The sequence below is a fragment of the Lates calcarifer genome, linkage group LG5 (genome assembly GCF_001640805.2).
Source record: "Lates calcarifer isolate ASB-BC8 linkage group LG5, TLL_Latcal_v3, whole genome shotgun sequence".
Classification (NCBI taxonomy): Eukaryota; Metazoa; Chordata; class Actinopteri; family Centropomidae; genus Lates; species Lates calcarifer.
The window spans coordinates 12,951,523-12,975,864 of NC_066837.1; the positions used below are offsets into that span (position 1 = coordinate 12,951,523).

Sequence of the window (24,342 nt, forward strand, 5' to 3'; positions counted from 1 at the left end):
TTAGATTTTTTTTTAACCATTCAAATTTCCATTCAAATTTGTTATTCTCAACAAATTATGAGAGTTAGGCCTTTAATACAAAGCTGTTATACATGCCACAAACTCATACACTCATACATACAAAGCTTTGAAGATACATCATTGACATATAAACAACATATTTTTAACTATTTTTAAGACACAATAAAACATTTATTTTATTTTATTCATTACCAGGCATTGTATAGTATGCAGTAGGTTATGTTTAAAAATCTTCCACTTAGACCAGTTACAACATCAAAAAGCTCTTTGCAGTGATATGATAACATATGCACAATGAGTACTTTAGGTAAATTTAGTTGAAAACAGTTTTTTTTTTCTCGCACTGTGCTACTTTGCTTCTTTGTTCCACCTCTGAAGTAAAGGTAAACTGACTTCGTGGTGCTAATGCAAAACTCATTTTTACTACAATCTTTTTTATTACTGTAGGAGTATCTCTCCCCGTTTTTGGATGCTAGAGGCTGTTAGGGGTTAGGTTACTTTCGGCGGAGGTGGTCGCCGGTGTCCTGAAGAGATCCGCTCCACCCTCAGTAAGCTACGCCTACTGACACGCTTATACAAGGCTTTTATGAAACACGCTGCATCTTGTCTCGACAGACGATAAACACTGAAACACGGTTTAATAAGAGTGAAGACTTTTTCCGAGCGTTTTTGTTTCCATGCTGACCATGCGTTTCCACGGGTAAGTGAACTTTGATCACATTACCTTGTCTGAGGTCTCTGTGTTTGGTCTGTGCAGTTAACTTTATTTGCAGGGTAAAATACTGCGACATCATGTTTTCTAGTAAGATCAGCCTGTACTCTTCATTTGCCCCATTGTTTCTTAAGGCTCAGTATACAATATAGTCGATATTGTCTTGTGTGCATTCATCTTAACTATGTCTAAATGGACAGGGAAAGGTGTGTGAAGTGTACATGGGTTATATTATCCTTTGTGTCAACAGTGTGACACAGTTGAAAAGTATTACACTTGAGTACTGAGGACAGTTTTAGGCAGTGGAGTTCAACATTTGTGCTGTTTTATACTGAAACTGCGGGGAAATTTTGAAGGCTACTTTTTTGACTGAACTACTTTAAAGTGCATTTATTAAAGTACATTTTACTGTACTAAAGTAGACTTTTCATGTCCTTTACAAGTACTTTACTTGAATTGTTATTCAGCATAGTAAAGGGAACTGATGTACTTTTTTGTTCATCATACATTTTTATAGTGTGTTGTTGCTACTTTCACCAAAAGATCCAAATCCTTCCTTCACCGCTGTACATCTGCTCGATGGCTCTTTTCATGCGAAACATATGACAAGCTCATGAATCTGATGCATTGTCCTGATAATTTTGATATCTTTCAGGTCAATGAGTGTATTGGGAACTGCTCTGTTGGTTCTGCTGGCAGGCTGTCAACAATGTGTCTCAGCTGACAGTGACATTTTGGCTCCACCAGAAGTCTCGCAGCACAATGGCACTATGTATGCAGCCTGCAAAATGAGACCCAGCACCTCACTACCTGACGGCCTGCCCAAAGTGTACGGTCAGGTGCTGTTTAAACAGGATTATCCTCATGGAAAACTCAAAGTCCTTCTCCGGTTCAGCGGCTTCCCCAGAGAGGGCAACCCAGAGCTCAGAGCGGTCCACATCCATCAGTACGGAGACCTGAGCCGGGGATGTGACTCCACCGGCGGCCACTACAATCCACATGGCGTACACCATCCAAACCACCCGGGGGACTTTGGGAACTTTGAGTCCCAGCAGGGAAGAATCACTGCGATGATAGAATCTGATGCAACGCTGTTTGACGGGCTGTCTGTCATTGGAAGAGCAGTGGTGGTCCATGAAAAGATAGACGACCTAGGGCGCGGTGGAGACGCAGGGAGCCTGCTGCATGGAAATGCAGGTCGGAGGCTCGGCTGCTGCATTATTGGAATATCCTCTCCCAATCTCTGGAATACGTATCATAAGCAGCATAACAGGCGAATGAAAAGAAATGATTCCACACACTGAAAATCAGATTGTACCTTTGTATTCATTAGTTCTTTGAATTCGTTGTATTCTGTGTCTCATACTCTATCACAATTAACAGCAGCTTATCAAATGTAGGGGAAACTTTCCTTAAGAACTGGTCTGGACCAACTTCAACTAATTTAAATAAATAAAATAAATATGATACATTTTGGATTGCAATGAAATTTGGTACAGGCATTCGTGGTTCCCAGAGGATGTACCCTTGATTTTGGCGATCATCATAAAGTTAAGACTCCTTACATAAAACCTATATAAGAAGATACTATGCATTACATACTATGATAAAAAGCACTTTGTCACTATATTTTAGATCTTGATGGACACAGTCTGTCTTTTTTTGGACTGTATACTTAAAATACCATTTCTCCAGAACCAGTAGTTGAAAATGATTTATTTAGCAGAAATAAATCCAGTTTTTGTACACATTCAACTTTCACAGAATACACACATGGCTCTATGTAATTTCTATCTGCTGAGTTTGTTTTTTTTCCCTAACGACAAAAACACGGTGCTGGTAATCTAGATGTGGCTTTAGTATGAGTGTGAGAAGATCTGTTTGCTTGGTGTCGAATATGTAAATCATTAATCTGTCAGGAATAAAAGCATGGATTAAAAAATGAAAACGCAGTTATCAATAATACATTGTCATGCAGCATTTTATATATCTGTGACAGTATTGTGCTTTTGTAATTGAAAATAAAACTTGTGTAAGAATGCTAAGTTTTAAAGAAACCAACTACAGCAAGGACTGAAGGAGGTAATGTCTCACAATATAAATGAATACTAAGAAATAAAGCAGTTTTTTTTCTCTTATGTTTGAGGAAACAAAATAAAACTGCTGCTCAGCTCCTGCATTTCTGTTTGTTGACAGTGATTAATAACATATGGTAAGCTGATTTAAAATCAATGGGAGTGGGGGCAGCACAGACCGAGGTAGAGTGATAAAGGAGAATGTTTCTGACAAACATTTGATTTTAAAGCAACACCATTGCTTGCTGTTGGTGGTCAACTTACAGCAGTGATTGGATTTTGTCCATCTTGTGTGTCCATCTCATGTGAAACAAAACCTGAATCAGTGTCTTACTGGACAGTTACAAGCAGAAAAATAACGCAAATGACGTTCTCTTTTAGCTTTTGAATCAGAGCAAGAGTTTTCTCAAGTAAATGACCGAACACAAATCTAAATCCTTATCCCTTTTAAAACATAATCAGCAACATTCCATAGCCCTTATTTGCTACTTCACCAATTCTCTTCACTCTTCACCTCTGATACAGTGTGTACAGCTCCCAACAGTTTGGGAGCACCCTTTTTTTGCCCGTTTCAACATAACAATGCTGCTGAGTACAAAGTGAGGTCCACAAAGAAATGGCTTTAGGAGTTTGGTGTGGAAGAACCTGACTGGCTTTCACTGAGCTCTGACCTCAGACCAGCAACTTTTTGGATAAATTGTAACACAGTCTGTGAATCAGACAAAATACTGCCCAACTTCACTAATTCTCTGCCTGTGGAAAAGAGTTCAGGCTGTTACAGCAGCATATTAATGCCCAGGATTTTAAAATGAGATGTTCATTATGAGGAATAATTAATCAGGTTAAAAAGTGGAAATACACGACATGAAAGCAAAAGTCAAATAATCAGTCACACAGATTCTTTTAAGTTTGTTATGGGCCATTTCTATGACTCTGAGACGGGGGTATATTAATGATGATATCATTAATGTCTCATTAACTCATTTTTACATATTCCAGTAAGAAACAAATGTCAGGTGTCTGTAATCAGAACTGAAGTTTCATGCAGTGGCCACTGCAACACAATAACACACCATCTGTTCATCCTAGCAGCTCAGAATTGTCGCTCTCCACAATTTTTCCATTATTCATAAAAAATAAACTATCATTATATTATAAATGCATCTTTTGTCATTATCATTCCTCAGCTTTCTCCTGATGCTCTGCAACACACGAGCAGCTCCTGGAAGACGTCAGACTTCCTGACCAACACAAACATCTGTCTCATCCGAGAGCTGTGTCTCCTGGCTCAGCTGGAGGTCCTCCTGCTGTCCCTCAGCAGCGGCAGTAGAGACAGTGGTGGACGCAGGGATGTGAATGTCTTCCTCTGTAATAATGCGCTCAGTTTCAGGCCCTTCAGTGCATTCATCTGACTCATCCCCTCCTCCTCCTCCTCCTCTTACCTGTAAGGTCTGAGTCGTCTACAGTTATCTCTGAGTGGTGAGGGTCTGATGAATCGGGTGTGTTCACATCTGTCACAGCGAGAGGGGAATCGCTCAGCCGCTCCTCCTCCTCCTCCGTTAAAGCAGTTAAATTCACTGTGATCTGCGTGTGATTGTTTGGTGTTTCCGTCTGAGGGCTGGCTGGCTCCTCGTCATCTGACAGGTGTGAAGGGTCCTGCTGGGACTTCACCTCGCTGGGTTGCGCCGGCGGTGCCTCTTCCTGAAAATCTGATGCGACTAATGTCTCGATATCTTGTTTTTGAACTTCTGCAGAGCTGTGGTGCTCGACAGGTTTATTTTCAGACCCCCTGTCAACTGTAAGAATAGACAGAAGAATAACATTCAAAAAATATAGGTTCAGTATAGACAGCTGAAGACTAATAGAGGTACACTGAATATTCACCTTCATGTCCAGGGTGACTCAGTCTGCTGAGTGTTCAGGAAGATGGTGTCTCTTCCTCCTGTTATGACAAAACATTACTCAAAGTAAGCTCCAGTAAAAGTGTTTAAAAAAATGCAATCATCTATACACTACCACTAAAAACTGCTGAATTGGATACAGATGAGTAAAATGAATGTGGGCAGATGAGGAGTGATGGAGGAGGATGAATTCCAGAGGTTAAAAAGTAGTTAAAAGAATAACATACTACCACAAATTCCCAGAGACACATTATAAGTCAGGCCTTCAGGTAGGTAGCAAGAAGCAGAAGGACAAAGAAAATTATAAGAGAGGTAAATTATTGTGCAGAATATGTATATATATGTTTGTTTCAATATATCAAGATACTTATATCCACCTGGCAGACTCCATAATCCAGACATCTCTAGTGTTTTTAGCTTCTTCTCCAGCTCTGCTACTCGATTGCCAAGAATCCTAAGAAAGACAGAAAGACTTAAAACCCAGTAAATGCATGAGCTCTGCCCAGAATCCAAGTTATTGCTCTATATGAATTAGGACCTAAAAGGAAAAAAGCGTGAGCGCTGAGAATAAGTTGCTTCAGTACTTGTTGATTTGCCGTTGGTGCTGGATCACCATGTTCTTCTCGTGGATGGTTTCCAGCAGAGCTGTGGCCAGAGACTTGAGGTCTGAGATGGACTGAGGAGTCACCGGCAAACTGCAGCCGTTTTCTTCAGAGAGCAACAGTTCCTTCACTGCACAAACACACACATCAGTCACAGTTTAGGTACACACTAATTACTACCTTCAATGTCAGAGTAAAAGAAAAACAGATTTCTTCGGAAGTGAGAGGGTTTTAAGAAATAAGATCCTTCTGACCTTGTTTAGCAGAGAGCACCCCTGTCAGAGCACTGCTGTTTGCTTTACCGCTGATTTTAGAGTTTTTCCTGCACTCCAGCGCACTCTGAAGTCAGTGAAAGGCATTAATGAGCACAAGAGGTTTCTGTTTCTTAGAGAGAGAGAGAAAAAAACTTGTCCTTCCCACATTCTTTAACATTTTAAAAATGTAGCTACCTTGTACTTCATCAGATTTGTTTTGAGCAAGTTGACCTCCTCCTGAAGTTGACTGAGGCGCTCATGCAAATACCTGGAGGAAAGATTTCCATTCAAAACAGTCATTCGGAAATCATTAAGCCCCCATCAGGTCTGTTCACAATAGTAAAGATTCTGATTCAGTAAAATCCAAATATACACATTATTTCAGTGAACTAGTCAAGCAGCAGTGGGACAGTATTTTAACCAGCGGTGATATGTTCAGCAAAAAGAGTAACAAACCTATTCTCCATGCAGAGTGCATCTATGTCCAGAATCCGGATCTCGTCATTGCCCACGATGTGGTTCATCTCCACGTTGAGACGATGAGCCTTCTGCTGAAACACGTCTCGCTCGGCACGAACATCCTGAAGCTCGTCTGTGAGCGACTTCACGCTGTGCTCCAGCACCTCGTTCTACAGCGGCACAAAACATTCACCGCTTTCTTTACAGGTTTAATATTTCATTTGCTCACATCTGTATTTGCTCTCATTCTCCCCCTCCAGGAAACTTTGCTCCTTTACACAAACTTTTGACACACTCGTCCATTATCATCATTATATCTCAGCCTAATCGATCATGTGCACAAATTTACTTGGTGAGTCATCGCGATTAAAAACAAAAGTCGTCACCTGTTCTCTGGCTCTTTCTAGCTGTTTGACCAGATCCTCTCGCTCATGTGCAGGAAAGTGTCGAGCGCCAACCTCCTCGTCTCCCAGCCTCTGTTTGGTGATGGTCATTCGTAGGAGCTGCAGGAACAGAAGGTGATCGGTCAAATTTTCCATCTTTTCTTTGCAGAGCTCACACAACACCATATGATTCTGATTTATTTCCTCTTCTTTTTATTTTTGCATTTATATCAACTAATATCAGATGAAACTGATTCTTAAGCAGCAAATACTGGATACCGTGGAGACGCATTAAGGAAGAAAAAAGATACAGGACATGCAGCATTAACTAATTTGTATGTAGAGTATGGTAGAAATTACGACCTGCTACCTTGTTATCACCTTGCGCTTCCACCAGTCGTTGTTTCAGCTCCTTCACCTCCTCAGAAAGTTGATTGCTTTTTTCTCTGGAGTCTCTCAGCAGCTGGGCTAAATTCACCTGAAGAGGACATGAACGCCGTTAGATGAAAATGCGCTTGCCCTGATGGAACGACAGAGTCGGCATCTGGCAGGAAGTGTTCCTCGCCCGCAGGCAGTGATAAATATGGTTTGTGTTACTGAACTGTGCACAAAACAAAGGTTCTCCACCCAGAAACAGCTGAACTCATCAAAACTGTCTCCTTGGTTTGTTTCAGTATAAAAAATAAAGACCAGCCACACAGTACACACGTTATTGACTTCACTGAATGTCTGCAGTATTGTGTGAAGTACCGCAGTATGTATTTATGTTAGACAGTAATGAACAAAGAATAACATTAGGTTAAAATCACTTACTTGATTTCTTTTCTCAGGGGGCAGAGAGAGATCTCCGTCCTATTAGTTACAGAAACAAAAGAAATTGTTGTTGTCATAGTGGACAATGGACAAGGACATATTTTATTCTCCATTTTGCTGCCTGTTATAAATCTGATGCGTCTGCACCAGTTGAGCACACAGAGATGTCTTACAATGAGTTCTCTGTACTTCTTCTTGAGTCCTTGGTGCCGCTCGCGGAGCTGGTTTGCCATCAGCTTGTACTGATCCCTCTCCTGCTGGCAGGTGTCCAACTCTTTGGACAGAATCAGAAGAGCCTCTTTCTTGCTTTCCAGCTTCCGCTTGCAAATTAGGAACTACATGAAGGAACAAACGTTTTCGTTTGGAGTGATCTTGATCAATCGATTAGCTGAATGCAGTTTTACTTTCACAGATGAGAGTTATAGAGTTTTAGCATTCTTTCTTTAACAAAAGAATGAGTCAAAGCGATTGATTATCAAAAAAGCTGAAGATGAATTAAATGTATGGGAGTAAAAAGCACAGTGTATCTTTGTGAAATGTAGTGAAGCAGACACATAAAGTGGCACAAAATGTCAAATACCTTGAGCTACAACTACAACTCACTACAGGATTCCAGGAAATATACTTAGCTACTTTCCACAACAGACATGTAAAAGTATTGATTATTGCTGATTATCTGTAGCAACCAGTGAAGAGTCAATACACCTGCAGTGTGGTGCGTGTTATTTTACTCTCTGCAGGTACAAGGAAGAAGAGAAAAATGCTCTACTTCCTCGTGTACGCTGCCTGCAGAGTGAGAGAAACCAAAGCAGCTGAGATATAATCCTGTTTGTTCAGTTTGATCTGGATCTGGATATTTACACTATCTGTGGCCCCAAACAAGAGGTGACACGTTGAATTTAAAAGGAGCAAAAACGACACATAGTTGCTGTTAATGTGATGGCTCGTCGTACAGGACATTTCTGCTAACATTAGAGGAGGTTAGTGAGCGTATTTTTTTTGACGCTCTTTTACTCCGTCTCTCCTCTCTGCGTCTCTCCGGTCTCACCTCATTGACCAGCCCCTGCCAGTCACTCTCGCTCCTCCTGGACGGATCCATCATCTCCCTAAATGCCGCCGCAAAAAAAAAAAAAAAAAGAACTTAGAACAGGTTTAAAATGACGCGAGGTGAGTTTCAGGTCACATCACCGTGTTGGTTGTGTTGCGTTCAGAGACATTTTGCATCAAAACGGATTTACTAATCGAGGAACGCGACCTGCATCACTTCCGTCCGTCTCGACGTCAGACAGGCGTCGAGGCGCATTTGGAGACCCTCGGAAAAACTAGGAACAGCAATCGCGCTTTATTCCAAAGACGTTGTCTCGTGTGTTATATCTTACTGGGATAATCTCAAACCAGAAGAAGATCTTGAATTCGTCGTCTAGGTTTTTTTTTTTTTTTTTTTGGCAGATGCCAGTTTATTCATTAGTCAACATACTCAGACTCAGAGACCATCGTTCTCAGTATCTGAAATAGCCTACATACAAACGAAGTGACACTAAAACAGAAGGTTTGAATATATGTATTTTATGTAATACTCTATATTACATTCTCGTCCATTATGATACTGATATGTGTGATGTCTCTGCACCTGCTTTCTTTGTTGTCGCTGTTACATGTTCAATAAAATAAAAATAATACAGTAAAAACTTTTTGATTTCTTGATGTCATAAACCACTTAAATGAAATGTACCTGTGCTCTCACTGCACTGAAATACCAGATAATTACAATACATTTAAAAAAGAATTTAATGTTTAAGAAGTCTAGCTGATCTGTTATTGTACCTTAAAAGACTGTCATGCTCAAACCAGATCTTTAATAAATTCATGGAACTGCAAATATGAACTGGTTTGATCAGTGATTTCACAATAGCCACTCGACACGTATTTTTCCAGGTTAAAGATCCAAAAATCTTTACCATAAAGATCAAATCGACAGTATTTTCGGCCTAATTTTCTGATCTAATTCAGTGTGCATCATATAAGCATAAGTCTGTGCACAGTAAGTACTTCTTTCAGTGTAACTGTACAAACTTCACAACTGAGACTTAAAACAAATCTGTCATCATAAAGTGCACACATGAGGGAACAACAGGCAATATTTGACTATTTCATGATGTAATTTTTGACAGGGAATATGATAATTATGTTTGTCTATGAGATCTCCAAAGAAATATTGGACAGAAAAAAATATTAGAAGTTATAAACACCTCACAGATGCCATGTGATTTTGAACAAAAACATTTTAACAAATACAGTATCAATCTGTAATACACTATTAAAACATTTTAATTCCTCAATTATTGTTCTATGAAATAAACCATGTGGTTTGGTCGTTCGTCTTCTGTTGCAGTTGAAAGAAACTGCTGCCTCAGACAGGACTATCAATTTCAAACATTCAGTCTGAGGCACTTTGCTTTATGGCCACATTTCTCTGTCTGCAAATCTGCCAAGAAACGACGGCAGAGTGAAAAACAAATGATTACAGTGCATGTGGTTAAATGTTCTTTAATGCATTTCCACAAACTCATTCTTACATAGGGACTAAAGGTTGTAGATGTAGCGCTGTGTAAAAGTTCAGCTCTTCATCATTGCTTTAGGGCAGGCAGAGAAAAACATATATAAACATCATTACTATATAAGACCAGAGGAAAGCTAGAAGGGCAATAATGTTTTGTTTTCAAGAAATAATGTTAGCATTTTTTGAATTAAATGGCTGTGGCCTAACTAGCACACCATGCCTTTGTTATTTATGTGAAAAAGATTTATATTCCAAGCCAAAGAGACTGTAATTAAACCTGTACAGTACATGAAAAATATCAAAAAATCAGTAAAGAAAAGACACGTTTGTGGTTTAGAATCATTTAAATGTCATTTCAAGTCACACAGTAGCACACAATTAACCTTGAGATTGTAGCAACACTTAGTATTATACATTTTGCATAGAAATCAGGGGTAAATTATATTTTGTTTTGCCACTAATCAGGCACTCTGTTCATACAGTAGCTTGTTATAAATGTTGTGCACTTACACTTAAGCTCATAATATGTAGCCAATACATTCTGATGTAATTCTGGTGAACAAAAAAAAAACTCTGTGTCATGCACATTTAAATTATCAGTCAAAACAGTGTCTCAAACAAATCACTTCACTTACAGAGTTTAGCGCATTTTAGGAAAAACGTAGTGGTTACAGTGGTAGAGCCAGAATGAGTCTTTGAAACCCGCTCCCCCAACAGTTTTACAACATCAAGTTTTTTAGGCTACATACGACAATCTCTGTATCTATCTTTTTCAACAAGCGCGCCTTCTTCAAAGGCTTGAGCTCTTCTTTTATTTCACTGTCACTTTTTGTGTGTACTGCAAATACAACACTAAGGATACCTTCAATTAGGGACTGTCTTAAAAGTGTGCACCATCATCTCTCTATTTAGGTTTCTTACCACTTGTGCGGTGGCCGAGGTTATAGTCAATGGTAGTCTTAGTCAGAATGATCAGCCCTGGGCTCACCCATTGTTTGTTTGACAGAATTGCGATAAAAGCCAGCACCTCTTAAGATAATATCTTGTATGCCATAAAATTATCTTCATGCTGTTAGCATTTCAAAAGTTGCCATTGCTTTTTATTTCTGTCTGCCTTCAGTTTTAAGTCATCTACTTGGGGTTTATTAGTAATGGCACCGCCATAATTGCTAGAGTATATGAGTAGCAGAAAACAAAAAATGTTTGTCTCAAACCAAGAAAGATATATCTAGTTGTATAAGAAAGATATACAGGGTTTGAGACTCCTTTGTAGCATACACAAAATGATCTGAGTGACCAACACATACTGTGATTAGTCATGGATTTCTAGGCACTACAAGCTTAGATCTACGATAATATGCTCAAAAACCATGGATTTGCCCTTAAAGCTGGAAGAAAAGATGAAATTCCTCCGGTCAGTGGTCACCACTGTAAACGACCGGGGTGACTGCACATAAATGTCCTTGAACTTGTGAAAAGTTTTGGTCTCCACATCCCAGAGGTAGATCTGTGTGAATGAGTAATCGCTGCCAAGAGCAAGGTAGTGTCTGTCTGAGAAGGAGAAAGGTTGGAGGATCATTGCTCCCCGAGAGGGCAAAGTCTGCACCTCAGTGAACTGCTTATTGGTCCATTTGAGGACTTTGGAGTCACCGATGTAGCAGGTCAGAGCCAGATACAACTCATCTTCCTCCCGAAAAGCCTTGACTGCCACCACATCGTCAACACTTGGGATTTCACCGTGAAGTATGAACTTCAGGGTGCTTTTGTTCCACAGGTAGATGACAGGCGGCTGAGATCGACTGGCTAAGATGAGGTAGGACTTCCCGTCCACTTCCACATACTCAGCATCTGTATCGCGAAACCACTCATGGAGAAACTGGTAGGAGTAAAAACCAGTTTCGTTCCGGTCTGGTTGGTCAGTCCACTTGTACAGAGTTGACAGTCCTGCCTTGGAGCTGTCCACAATCACAAAATACCAATCACCATCCATCTGGAAGACCTCAATGTCATTTGGCTTTGAGATGTTGAAGACCTCAATAGTTTGAAATTTGGTGAACTTGTTTTGTTGATCGTCAAACTTGTAAATGTGGGAGCCACCAAAGAGCTGGGTGACAATTATCAAGACATGGTTGTCGATCAGGACCGACTTGCATCCAACGACAGACTTTCCTGTGAGGAAAAAAAGTTGTCAGTGGTAATACATCAGAATGACATGAATTGATTATTATCTAATTATTCTAGGTTTTAAAAAGGGATAATTCCAAATTTAACTTTAAGGATAATGATGGCAACATTGAAAACTGTTGTTATTGTACACAAACTGAATGAAAAGACAAAATCCAATGTGTCAGACTGTCTCTCAAAATGTTTCAACTTACCTACCCACCAAGCCCACTGACTTAAGATAAATAAACAGCAAAACTCTGTAGTTTTTAGCAAACATTACTTAAATAGACATCGATAGTGCATTTGCTGGCTACTCTTTTTGGCCGTGGATGAATACATACTCTTAACAGTACTTACAGTGTTTGTTGGACTGACTCAAGATAAATTACATTGCCAAAGTTAATGATAATATCACCCAGTGGAACACTGTGGCTCACTGATGTGTTTTTAATTGTTTTTGAACAGCAATGGACGTCTGTGACTCAGGAGAATAAGCAGCATGAGGCTTTGCCTACGCAGGCAAAACTTGTTTGTAGATCAATACATTATTGATTTTGATCTTTTGATGGAATTTATAGACAACAGAAGAATACAGAGTATCCCCAGTTTTATCGTTTAAGAAAAGATTCAGGGTGGGTTTTGTCAAACCTGTGATATTATCAAATTTTCTGAAATTCATTTCAATGTGATCCCACTCCATGACCACACAGCTGTTGGAGTTTGGGGCAGCCATCGCCACGTAGATGTCCTCTTTGAAGGAGAAGATGTCCGCTGACATGGACTGAATGGGAATGGACTGATGACGCACAAAGTCTGAGAAATGCAAAACAAAAACAGCAACTGTTAGTCTGCTGACAAAGTGAAAGAGTCAATATTTAGGACCTCACTGTTTAAATTACATTTTTCATGCTGTGTAAAGCTTCTGGATGACAAAACTGTGAAGAGTCTGGGCAATCATATCGTCAATATTGCTAATAAATTTATACATAAATATTTAATAGCTAAATAGTAATATTAAGCACGAACTGTCAAGACAGCATAACTGAGAAATAGTAAATGATTTAAGAGTAAACATTTTTAAATGGTTGATACTAAAAGACAAGGGCATTATAATCTTTATATATTTATATATATTTGCTCTTAATGCTTTTTGATTACATATTTATGTGTGTACATGTGTGAATATTTGTGTACTTATTGTACATGTATGTGTGGGTGTTTCCAGAGGCACACGTCAGCAGTCCTGCAGTCTGTTTGTTTGAGTCTAGAACGATGGACGGTAGCATCCTCTTCAATTATTCAACAGTTTTATCGATTTCTTCTCTCCTTCTTTTTTCTGTCTTTTGCATGACATTCTAAGCCGTGTCTGCTGCGACTATTCATAAATGCCTTTGATGGTGCACTCATCATTTTACCTGTGGAGATACACTCGCCCGGTGGAATGGGAAGGTCACTGAGCCGCTTGCCCTTCATGTCGCTGGGGCCTGCGCAGAAGACATCCGATACTGTGGCGTTTGTGTTTTTCAGCCACGTCATCAGCCACTTGTTCTCACAAGTGCACTGGAAAGAGTTGCCCCGTAGATCCCTGATGCATGGCAGAGAGAGAATCATCAGCATTTACAAAATCAGTTTGGAGACATGTACTGAAAGAATCAATAAAATATGCAAAATGTTTTATAGCGTTAAGAGGAAATGATTGAAAAGCACAGTTCACATTTATACCTGTGGCATGACAGCTAAAATGCATGATAATAATCCAAATGATAGCTCCACATGCTGTAGGATAAAAACCTTCCATCTACAAAATTTGATCTGTGCAGGAACAAATAACTGGTTTATATTGATCGCTACGTACTGGGTGACTGTTTGATACGTACATGAATAATTCAAGCTGCAATTTATGTCACAAAAGGTTTTGTTCTCCAACTATTGTTCACTAACAAACACTTCTGCAATGTTGTGAGAACAATTTGTTAATCAATTTTATTTAACAGCGACTGAAAGTGACCCAAAAGCAGTGATGCACTCATACTGCAGAGGACAGACGCACAAACTTTACATTTTTGCTATCCATTTTTATCCATGTAGGATTTAGTGCAGCCACAAACACAAAGCACAGCCTGAGTCAGCTTCACTTTGGAACGCAGTATGGAAAAACGAGACACACACACACACACACACACTCTGCTGACACCACAACTGCTTACTCACAGTTCCAGCAACGAATCCAAGTCAAAAAAGAGATCTCTTGGCAGAAACCTCATCTTGTTATTGGCGAGGGAGCTGAAGCAGAGACGCAGGGAGAGGCGCACTTCTGTAATTTCTATGTTGAATCATCAGTTTACCTCTACAATAGTTAAGATGTTGGTGACTGCAGGTGCAGCCCAAAGTCTTTTCTAAGTGGTAGAGAGAATAACAGACTTACAGATGAGTCAAATCTCGTAGACCACGAAAGGAATTTTTGGTGATTGTTTCAATCTTGTTTCCTTCGATAAATCTGGTCAATGAATAACAAAACTGTGGTTTATTATCATGTGCCAGCAGAAAAAAAAACAAACAAAATAACATATTATGTCATATATCATTATCTGTGGATAAGTCTGTAGGTATTGGGAGGATACACGTCTTTGTTTATGAGTCTGGTTTTCTGTCCATTGGTGGGGGTTTTGTAGCAAGTTGGTTGGTGTGTGATACTCAATGTAATTATACAGAGATGATCTGCAGTATTTACAGCAGTTAACTATTATGAATCCAACAGTGGGAAAAAAAATGCAAAAAAAGGAAAAATTCCATGATGTTTTTTGGCATGTTACAGTAAGAGAGCAGTACGTTTGATGAACAATACTCACAAATATTCCAGATGTGGAAGACCAGAGAAAGCATCATCTTTAATTGTGGTCAAAGAATTTGCATTTAGAAGCCTGTAAAATAAAAACAACCCCCAATCAAAGAGTGTCACACACAAAAATTCCTCTTACTGCACTTTTGCCAATTTCTAACTTCTTACCATAACAGACAGGGGGAAAAAAACTGTACTGATGATTATCTATCTACTCTTTTTTTTCCTGTGTTCCTAACAGCTAGTTCCTTAACGTTAATCACTATTCACCAGTTAATCAATAGCGGTTTCACATGACAAACTGCACTTACAACAGCTGAAGAGAAGGCATCAGTGAAAACATTCCCTCTGTAATTTCAGCAATAGATCCATTGACCATGCTCCTGTTAGAAGAAACACATCCAATAAGTCAAAATCAAACTCGGATTGGGACATCTTCACTCTCTGTACCAGACACACCAAGTGCCAACTCTGCAGTAAACGGTCTCCCTGAATGCAGCACCGGTTGTCTTTTGCTATATTGAAGAAATAATCCTACTTTGCCTGAAGAAACAACGATGTGATTACTCACAATGAGTTGATCTCATTCGGTATGGTCCGTGGGACGTGTGAGGTGCCGACGCAGATGATCGTCTCCTTGGAGCAGGAGCATCCTGAAGGACATTTGAAATTCCTTTTGGCTCCAACTGCTCCACAAATGTACAGAAGAGCAAAACCGGCCAGCAGCCACCGATTAGTAGATGTCATGTTGCCCCCTGAACATTAATAACAGTAAAATGAGACCGAGGTCAGTTGCTTAGCAGCAGCTTATTTTATCCGCCTGGGCGACATCAAAATGCAGCAGTATAGTAGAGAGCCCTGACACAGGCTGATACGGCTGCAGCGGCGCTCCGGAGACTGCTTGTGTTTCGGACGAGGCGAGAAAAACAAAAAAAACAAAAACGTCGTCTCGTCACTAATCGCAGTGTAATGGTAGTTTTTGTAGAAATGGACACTAAAAAACAACCTAGATCTACACATACATATTTAATCAATACTTCAATAAAAGTCGTTTTAAATAGATAGTAATACTAAAACACAAAGATTATATGAAGTAATTACTTTAGCACCATGAACATTTTTTTTTAAATGTAAGCTGGTCATCCACAGTCTAGCATGACACATTATGCATGTTAAAGCAATTTGATTTCATGAGGAAAACAGGTAACCATTACTATGTAACACAGTAAATCTAAAGCTAAACTCCTCTCAAGAACCAAAAACATAATTACTGTCAAATCTTTTCCTTGTAAATTTATACTTGGTCAACAACTTGAAAAGTACATTTTCTGAGTGCAGCCTTTGTGTAACGAAAACCATTACATTTGCTAAAGATGCAAATAATGATACATGTAAACACACTGTGTTTATTAGGCCTGAAAGGCAAATAAACAATCAATAGTGTAAGTGACTGAGTTGGTTTGCAGTTATTCTGCTATCCAATAAATAGACCCATTCATACTGTGAGTACACCAATAATCAGACTTAATGGTAATGGTACTACAGTGATAATAACTATTGTAACAGGATATGATATGGTAATATTTTCAGTGTATATTGGTAGATACTTTATATTCACACGTATTTTATTTAACCCAAAGTGTAGGATGTTTATCTAAACTCTGTACTCTCTGTGTATCAAGACTGATGCTGAACTTTTAACTCTTTTCCTAAATTAAACTGACATTGTTTGCCTCAGTTACTTTCATTATCCAGCTCAGTTTAATTGGGGAAGATATATGTGGCACATTGATTTTCTGGAAAACAGAAAGGTCCTCTGTCTGTGTTAATAAGACTTTACTGGACCAACTGCAACCTGACACACACACAGTGGTGTAGTGTAGTGTGCTGTTACAGGAGCGTACCACCAGAGGGAAGCTGCTGATAACCAAAGAGGGAACAAACCCCAAAGTCTTCACTGAACAAGTAATAGTTTTGTTAACAAAGAGAAAAGTAATCTGATGTTTGTTTTGAAGATTTTCTGTCCTAATTCTCTGATCTGAAATCTGCTGTCTGTAGAGTTTTTCTGTTTAAATTGTTCTGCTGGTTTAAGATTTTTGTACGTAGAGAAAAAAATTTAGACATTTTCAGGAATCTGAGTTTTAGCCCATTCATGCTTCTGTCTCCACCAGCTGGAGTATAATTTTCAAATCCAACACAAAGGGGCTTTAAAATATAGAATTTGGGAGAATTAGACATTGAAAATTTACCTCACAATGTACCAATGTTCATTTTGTTTGCCTGGTAGATTTATTGCTCTTTTAATTTTTTACACAGATAAATGAACACGCCTATGAAGTGATTTCTAATTCAACGTGATATATATGCTATCCAGTATGTAATAATGTATGATAAAAGCTTAATGTCAATGAAGTGTATTTGAAATACACATTCCTAAAACATGCTAAACACTTCACTTTTCTTGTTGTATTTAGTTTCAATTTTTATTAAAGAAATTAGAATAGAAACAAGCCAGAATTCACATACTTACATTCATGAAAATAAAGTAATTAAAAAAGCTAAAACAATAAATAAAGACTTCATATTAAATAGAGCAAATAATATCATGAAGACACAGAAGAGTCTGTAATAACAGACTGTGTGATTATAGTCATAGGTGTTTTATTTTTAATAGAATGGCCATTACATTACATTTATTTAGCAGATGTTTTACTCGTGGAGAGGAGCGATTTGGAGTTTAATATGTTAAGTGATAATATTTGTGTTATTCTGGTCACATCAGTCTGATCTCCTGCCTTGTTTCATAACTTTGAAATGGTTTCACTTGATTATCTGTGTTTGAAAATAGTCAGTGTATCACAGTTTATTCTCATACACCTATGAAATGAACTCCTCCAGTATCATTATTCATCGAAAGAAGAATTCACACAACAATAGGTTTGTTAGTTGTCGCAGCAGGCCCTAACAAGGTGCTGACCTTTGCTGGAGGACCAGTAGTCTATGAGCATGAGTGAAACCAAATACCCATTGCCAGGAGGGAGCAACCGTACATGTCTGCCATTGCTGGCATAATTCATGACAGCTCTGCATCTAGCATTGCTGTTTTTAGGCTAGAGTATCCCTGAAACACTCAGGACACGTGCAAACTGAAACCAGATGACGCCACAGCAAACATGTCCTCACTATTTCTTTCTAGACAACCATAAAGGTGTAATTGAGGATGTGGAAACTTTTTTTTTTAAACTTATTTTCTGTTAAATACAAATATCGCAGGATTTGTTTGCCTTTCACAAACGAGAAGATATGTCTGTCGCTTGTGACCCCTGACACAGTGAATGTCTTATTATTACATTTTGGTCATGTCTTGGATGTCTGTGCAACTTTATGACTCCAATAAAACAAACTCTTTTCTTTTGCTTAGTCACAAATCAGCAGCATTTAACAGTGGTGAGATGGCACTTCTGCAAAATAATACTGACACTAGCAGAACACTGAAAACAGGCCAATAAAAGACATCTGTATTCCAGGAAGGATAAGTTAAACATGTTTGTGCAGAAAAATGACAGTAGCTTCTTTCTTCTTGTTTGTAGTTTTCTGATTGGTTGGTAATAAGTTACTTCAAGTACTTAAGAAAGAATAAGTATTTATACATTTTAGAAATGGTTTACATAACATTATGATGTGGTTGTAAGAAGATATAGGTGTTTATTAATGTATTCGTTAACAACTCCTCCTCTGGACACTCGGGAGTAGAGGCTGCTGTACAAAGAGGTATGACTAACAATGACAATGATGTATAGTAAAACACACTTGTAACAACATAAAATATAAAAGAAGTTATAACTGTTAATTATAATGTACATAACACTTTATTTTTCTTTTAAAAGCTTATACACCGCTTTTAAATATTAATTAGAGGGACTTACAGTGAAGGGTTAGGGATTGGTTTTTTCTCCTAGTGATCAAACACCTTCACACAACTTACAGAAAAATATCAAGATAAATTATTTTCAGTAACTTTGTACTCTGTAATGTGGTTGTAATTAAGACAACGTTTTTACAATAATCCACAGAGTCAGCAGTTGTCAGTATTACCAAGCTGTTACTGATGGGTTTTGGTCTAGAGGCTCTGCAGCTTTTTCCCAGAGTAGTGTTCAAATGATGGTTTATCAATGATGAAAATGATGATTAAACATTAATAAAACTATCTTTTACATCCTATAATCCTATATAATTGGTTCCTTATTAGAAAGTGGTATCAATAAAATCTATGAATAGTCCCTTGATTGTGTTTACTCCAGCTTTAAAAAATGCTGATTGTTATCTTTGATTTGGAAACTGTCACATGTGAATTTGCGTTCAAGTCACTGTAAAGGTCAGATAATAAGGCACATTCCTGATGTTTCACTGAGCTATAAACAACACACACTTGACAAAACAATATGGCGAGCTTCCTGCATCATCAAAATATGTTTCTTAGGCTTCATTTTGACATATATGTGTCACATTTTCACATCGTGATATTTATAAATTCACTGGGGGTCAGTGAAAGTGATCCAAATGATCATTTATCATACTTAAGTGAATTGTCATTATCGGTGGTTTAGGGTAACGCTCTAATCCCTTACATCCACTGAACTAGCTCACATATGACACTTTCAAATCCAAAGATGACCTTTTACCCTTTGAACCATGAAACCCTTGATGGTTGGGGTGGGGGTGGAGAGGGTATGGTAGGGGGTAACCTGGAGAAGTGCAGTGTCTGGCTGCCGGTGACTGCTTCACAGCAGGTGTTCAAGCTCTCAAACTTCTCCAGTTCCCACTCAGAAGCTGCAGGAGGCTCCGAGGTCGGGATCAGAAACTCGCTGGCGCTGCTAAAAGGTACGTCCTCACACAAAACAAACATATCGTGAAATTGTGCCTATAACAAACCAGACTTTGTTCAAGATTACCAATGTAATTTATACTTAAGGGCAAAAAAATTCCTTATTATTGTAATGCAGGGAAATCTTGACTCAGTTTCCCCCATTTCCCCCTCACGTACCTTTAAAGACTGTAAAAACTGTCTTAATTCACACAGTCTAACAGTGTAATTTATCTTCCGTATCAGCTTGTTCCAACTACAATTCGATATATTTTTACATTCGTGAAATATTCAAACCTAAGACTTGTCCATAAATGTTGTCAATTTTGTACTGGTTTTGTGGCCTATTTAAGTGCTGGTGTGTGTAAGTTACTATGTGAATGATCATTACTTATTTCAACTTAAACTGAAGAACAATTGTGAGGTACTTCCATTTCATGCCACTTGTGTACTTCTTATTCAGCATATTTCAAAGGCAAATATTGTACTTTTTACTGTGCTTCATTTATCTGAAGCTAAGGTTTCTAGTTATTTTATAAATTAATACTCTATAGATGTTATTAATAGAGCTAACAGCCAACACTACAGACCACCACAAAATCATGCTTACACATTAATGTGTCAATAATATTAATAAAATAAAATATTCTAATCTATAATAACATCACTGTCAGGTCTAGTAGAATGAGTACTTCTACTTTTAATTCTTGCATTGATAATACTTATTTACTTTTACGTAAATGTCATTTTGAATTTCTGATAAAGTATTTTAATGGTAATTTTGGTTGTGCTACTTTTACTTCAGTAAATAATCTGAATATTTCTTCTGTGACTGGTGACCAGAGGACATCAGTGCTGTTGCTGCTTCTACCACTACAAACATACAACCACAGCTGTAATTACACTAAATCAAATATCATTTTTATGTTGCAGTTGGTTTGTTTGGATGCTGTCATTTAATGGAGGCAATTCTGCTTTGGACAGTCAACAAATTTTGAATTAATAAATAATGGGCTATTTTATCATTGATAAATAACAGCATGATAAAAACATTTAACTGATTGGATAATATATTTGAAATGGACTATCACTGTGTGTACTGTTGTTTTTGTGAGTACATATGGAGTCTGGAGTGTAACACAAGAATAATTATAGCCTCAGCAGTGTTTAATCATAAGTTAACTACCTTTACATTTAAATGATGCATTATAAAACTCAAACTAAAAAAATAGTGATAAACACCTCAATGAATTCGCCAATTAATAATTTAATTTCCTTATTCTGACGTAGAATTAATATTGAAAATTGAATTGCAAAATGGATTGTAAGACGGCTTTTAAATTTAACATTTGGTTACCCCATTTACTTGTGCGTGTACTTATGTATATTTGCTGTTGTAAATTAATTGTATATAAATGTAATTCCTAGAAGATTGTTGCATTGCACAATTTGTTTCCTGCTCCTTAATATTCACAGTTTTCATTTTGTAATCAAGAAATGTGCTATCATCAGCTGTTAGCAGGAGTTTGGTCAATCAGAGATCCTGCTGCTGCTCTGTGAACTGGACAATTAATGGAAGAAGTAGTAAGTGTCAGTGCCACAGTGCACAAATGCTGTTACATTCCAAAAGTAAGGAGTCATTATGCAGAATTGGCCATCTAAAAATAATATGTTTTATTGAATTACAATGCACTACTGCACATCACTTTGATGTTGAAACTAATAAAGGTGGGGTTAATTACTACTGGATAGCTTGTGAATATCATGAGGTCAATAAAGCCTTATCTAATCTTAATCTATAATACACAGTCAGTTATTTGTTGATAACATTTTGTATTATTAAACTAACAAAATAACATAAAGTTACCCAATAAATGAGGTAAAAAGTGCAGTATTTGCATCTGAATTGAAGTGGAATAAAAGTATAAAGTAACAGAAATGGAAATACTCAAGCATCTCATCTGTACTTAAGAACAGCACTTGAATAAATGTTCACCACTGACAGAGAAATACTGTGAAAGTCTCCAACTTTCCCAGTGGTGCACACCAGGCTCTAAAATTTATCAGAGTTTATCAAATCCTTTTGTGTGGCCTATGTTAGACCCACGTCAGCTCTGTGAGTGGACAAACAAGTGTCTGACCAGCACTTGTCAACTCAGAAAATCTGTCACTGTAAAATCAACACTTGTTAACACTGGAAGATTTGCTGTGTTACTGTTCAACATATCTCTCATGCTAGAGTTATTTTTAGAGCAGGTACATATTGTGTATCAATTCTCAGTGGTGACCCTGTTCTGTATCAACATCTGATGTGTGAGGGTGAGAGAGCGGGTTGAAAAGGTCTTCACATGGACCGTTCTTGGCGTTGATTAATGGTGCTCATGATTTAACACCTGCTGTTTTAATGTAGCCACTGTAAGAAACTGATCTCAACATGCTTGTGTGTGAGCGGTGTCCCCATTTTAAATAGCTACCTAAATTTATCAGCTTTGTGGAGGTCAGTTCAACCTGTGTGTGTTCACAGTTTGGCACAGAGAGAGAAAATTAAAACCTAAATGGCTCAGCCTGTGAGGAAATAAATACAAGCGTTTCTCAGCTGCACTGTCGAAGCACAACTACAGGTCTTTGCACAATACTTTTATGATATTTGTCAAAGTAGCTTTAAGAGGGTTAACTTGTTTTTTAAAAAAAAGATGTTATAGTATTAAAGAACTGTTATAAACGTATAATTTGTTGATGTGAAATTCAATCTTGAGTCATGACCTTTAGTAGTTTACTGCCGTTTGTCTTTGCCAAGCGGTGGAGACACTCTCACACACACACACCACAGGCTTCATCTGTGATGTAAATGCTTCAAAAACAGTAGTGGAAAGTATTCGCTTCTCTTACCTCAGTAAGTGTACTAATACACTGATGTAAAAATACATCAGTAAAGTAAAAATCCTGCATTAACCTCATACGTAAGTGAAAATACAAGTATTAATGTACTTGTTCTGCAGAAAATACTACATTATTGGATCTTTAACACTGATCTATCAATACATGAGTACTTTTACTGGCCAAGGTGGAGCTAGTTTTAACTGATTTATAGAGATTTATAGAGAGTAGTTTGGTCCAGTGGCTCCCATCCTTTCTGGACTTCTCTAATCTTTGCTTTTTTGTGATATACTAGATAATTTTACCCCATTAGACTTGCAGGACAACATCATTTAAATAAGATAGGTGGGAGGAATTTAGAGGGGAAATGTCTCTTTGATGGAACAGCTAAAAAATCATGGACATCTAAAGCATGACAACGGGCCCTAACTAGACACTTGAGGGGCTTGAGGGGTCACAAGCCAGAGAGGTTAGAAACCATTGATTTAATCTTAATAATGAGTTTTGTTTTATATGCTTATCATGTTTTCAATGATAAGCCCTGATACATGAAGCGACTACAGCTGTCAGATTAATGTAGTGTGGCAAAAAGTACATTTCCCTCTGAAAAGTGGAGCAAACTATAAACTAACAAACACTCAAGAAAAGCACAAGTATCTCAGAATTATACCTATGAGCAATATAAGAGTACAGATACTTCTTTAAACTGCTGCTGAAAAAAAAAAAAGATCCCTAAGAGACCAGACCACATTACTGACACTGAGGGTAAAAGTGGGATTTCAGGGTGACAAAGGCTTTATACCGGTGCCCTCTGTCCTTGATATTGCTGTCAGTGTGCCCTCCACATGGAGCAACTGTTGGCTGAGCCCCTCCCTGCTGCATACCACCAATATGGGGCCCTGTCCAGAAACAACACTTGTGTCTTCAACACTTAGACCCAGCTCCAAAAACTGGATCATTATTACGCAAGACAGTCTGATTCTGAATTTGCGCTAGAGAACATCCATTTCAAATATTCCTCCGCGTACTTTTGTCCGACCTTCAACAAGCCCCACACTGGCCCTTGGTCGGAAGGTTGGAGTGAGCTGACGTGAATCTCACGCTACATCTGCAGATGAATGGATGAACTTATAGTAAATTCTTTTAGCTGACTGGCACCAGCTGGTGGTGAATACTTCTCTCCATCCAGGGTAGACAGCTGTTTCAATGAGTGGGCAGAGCACTGATACATTCCTGTTTCCACAAATACTAGTGCCAATATTTGAAGTGTCACAATTGTTTTTCTTAATATCATATTAAACTTTTTTCCTCCTACTGTAAGAGGACCGAATACACTTCTTATTCCAAGAAAACAAAATGTATAACTTAAAACGTAACATTTGTACTCACAGTACTTGGTGAAGGTGTACGCTGTGTCTGTGCAGTCACGTGCTAGTTTATTGCAGTTTACAGTCTTTGTTGCAGTGCATGGGCAGGTTATATGTTGACTTAAACAGGTAGTAGCTGGTCTCTGCAGTGGGTGCTGACAACAACTGCTGCTGGTTTTCATCTGAACAGAGAATATATACCATGTGTTACCACCACACATTCAATAGAATACATGGAGTAAATCACTACCAGGCAACTCCAACAGGAACTAACAGAGCAAACAACAGCCATATAATCAGTCTAACTTTATACATATGAAGCATTACAATAAAAAGACGAAGGAAACTCACATATTTACTCAGAGAAACAAATTCCATCAGAAAAAAACAGCTAGTTAGTAAAAGTTAGTTACAGCAGGGTATTTTGGGTGAGAAAGTAACTGTAATGG

General features: G+C 38.2%; 3 protein-coding genes across 3 annotated transcripts; 1 reads left to right on the plus strand and 2 right to left on the minus strand.

The window, feature by feature from the left end:
• The first annotated feature begins 511 nt into the window (after nt 1-511).
• Nucleotides 512-2,912, plus strand: LOC108896504 (superoxide dismutase 3). Its single transcript, XM_018695661.2, has 2 exons — nt 512-721; nt 1,389-2,912. The coding sequence occupies exons 1-2, from the start codon at nt 699-701 to the stop codon at nt 2,035-2,037; spliced, it is 672 nt and encodes a 223-aa protein (XP_018551177.1). The 5' UTR covers nt 512-698; the 3' UTR covers nt 2,038-2,912.
• LOC108896474 (coiled-coil domain-containing protein 149) lies at nt 2,435-8,504 on the minus strand. Its single transcript, XM_051070597.1, is given in 14 exon segments — nt 2,435-4,604; nt 4,693-4,705; nt 4,707-4,750; nt 4,937-4,972; nt 5,087-5,163; nt 5,294-5,441; nt 5,566-5,650; nt 5,761-5,833; nt 6,022-6,194; nt 6,411-6,527; nt 6,778-6,885; nt 7,221-7,259; nt 7,394-7,555; nt 8,269-8,504. Coding segments are annotated over 14 exon segments (1,512 nt in total). The 5' UTR covers nt 8,323-8,504; the 3' UTR covers nt 2,435-4,221.
• A 1,247-nt stretch (nt 8,505-9,751) lies between these two features.
• On the minus strand, nt 9,752-24,071 carry LOC108896500 (leucine-rich repeat LGI family member 2). Its single transcript, XM_051070596.1, has 9 exons — nt 23,916-24,071; nt 15,357-15,540; nt 15,097-15,168; nt 14,796-14,867; nt 14,372-14,443; nt 14,158-14,229; nt 13,362-13,531; nt 12,595-12,759; nt 9,752-11,949 (listed from the first exon to the last, which is right to left on the minus strand). The coding sequence occupies exons 2-9, from the start codon at nt 15,530-15,532 to the stop codon at nt 11,114-11,116; spliced, it is 1,635 nt and encodes a 544-aa protein (XP_050926553.1). The 5' UTR covers nt 15,533-15,540; nt 23,916-24,071; the 3' UTR covers nt 9,752-11,113.
• Between the last annotated feature and the right edge of the window lie 271 nt (nt 24,072-24,342).

Coding starts and splice junctions, on each gene's coding strand:
- LOC108896504 (XM_018695661.2), top strand. CDS start 699: ATGCTGACCATGCGTTTCCACGG. Junction 722..1,388: donor CTGACCATGCGTTTCCACGG/GTAAGTGAACTT, acceptor GATATCTTTCAG/GTCAATGAGTGTATTGGGAA.
- LOC108896500 (XM_051070596.1), bottom strand. CDS start 15,532: ATGACATCTACTAATCGGTGGCTGCTGGCCGGTTTTGCTCTTCTGTAC. Junction 14,868..15,096: donor ATGCCTTCTCTTCAGCTGTT/GTAAGTGCAGTT, acceptor TTTATTTTACAG/GCTTCTAAATGCAAATTCTT. Junction 14,444..14,795: donor CTTCCACATCTGGAATATTT/GTGAGTATTGTT, acceptor TTCATTGACCAG/ATTTATCGAAGGAAACAAGA.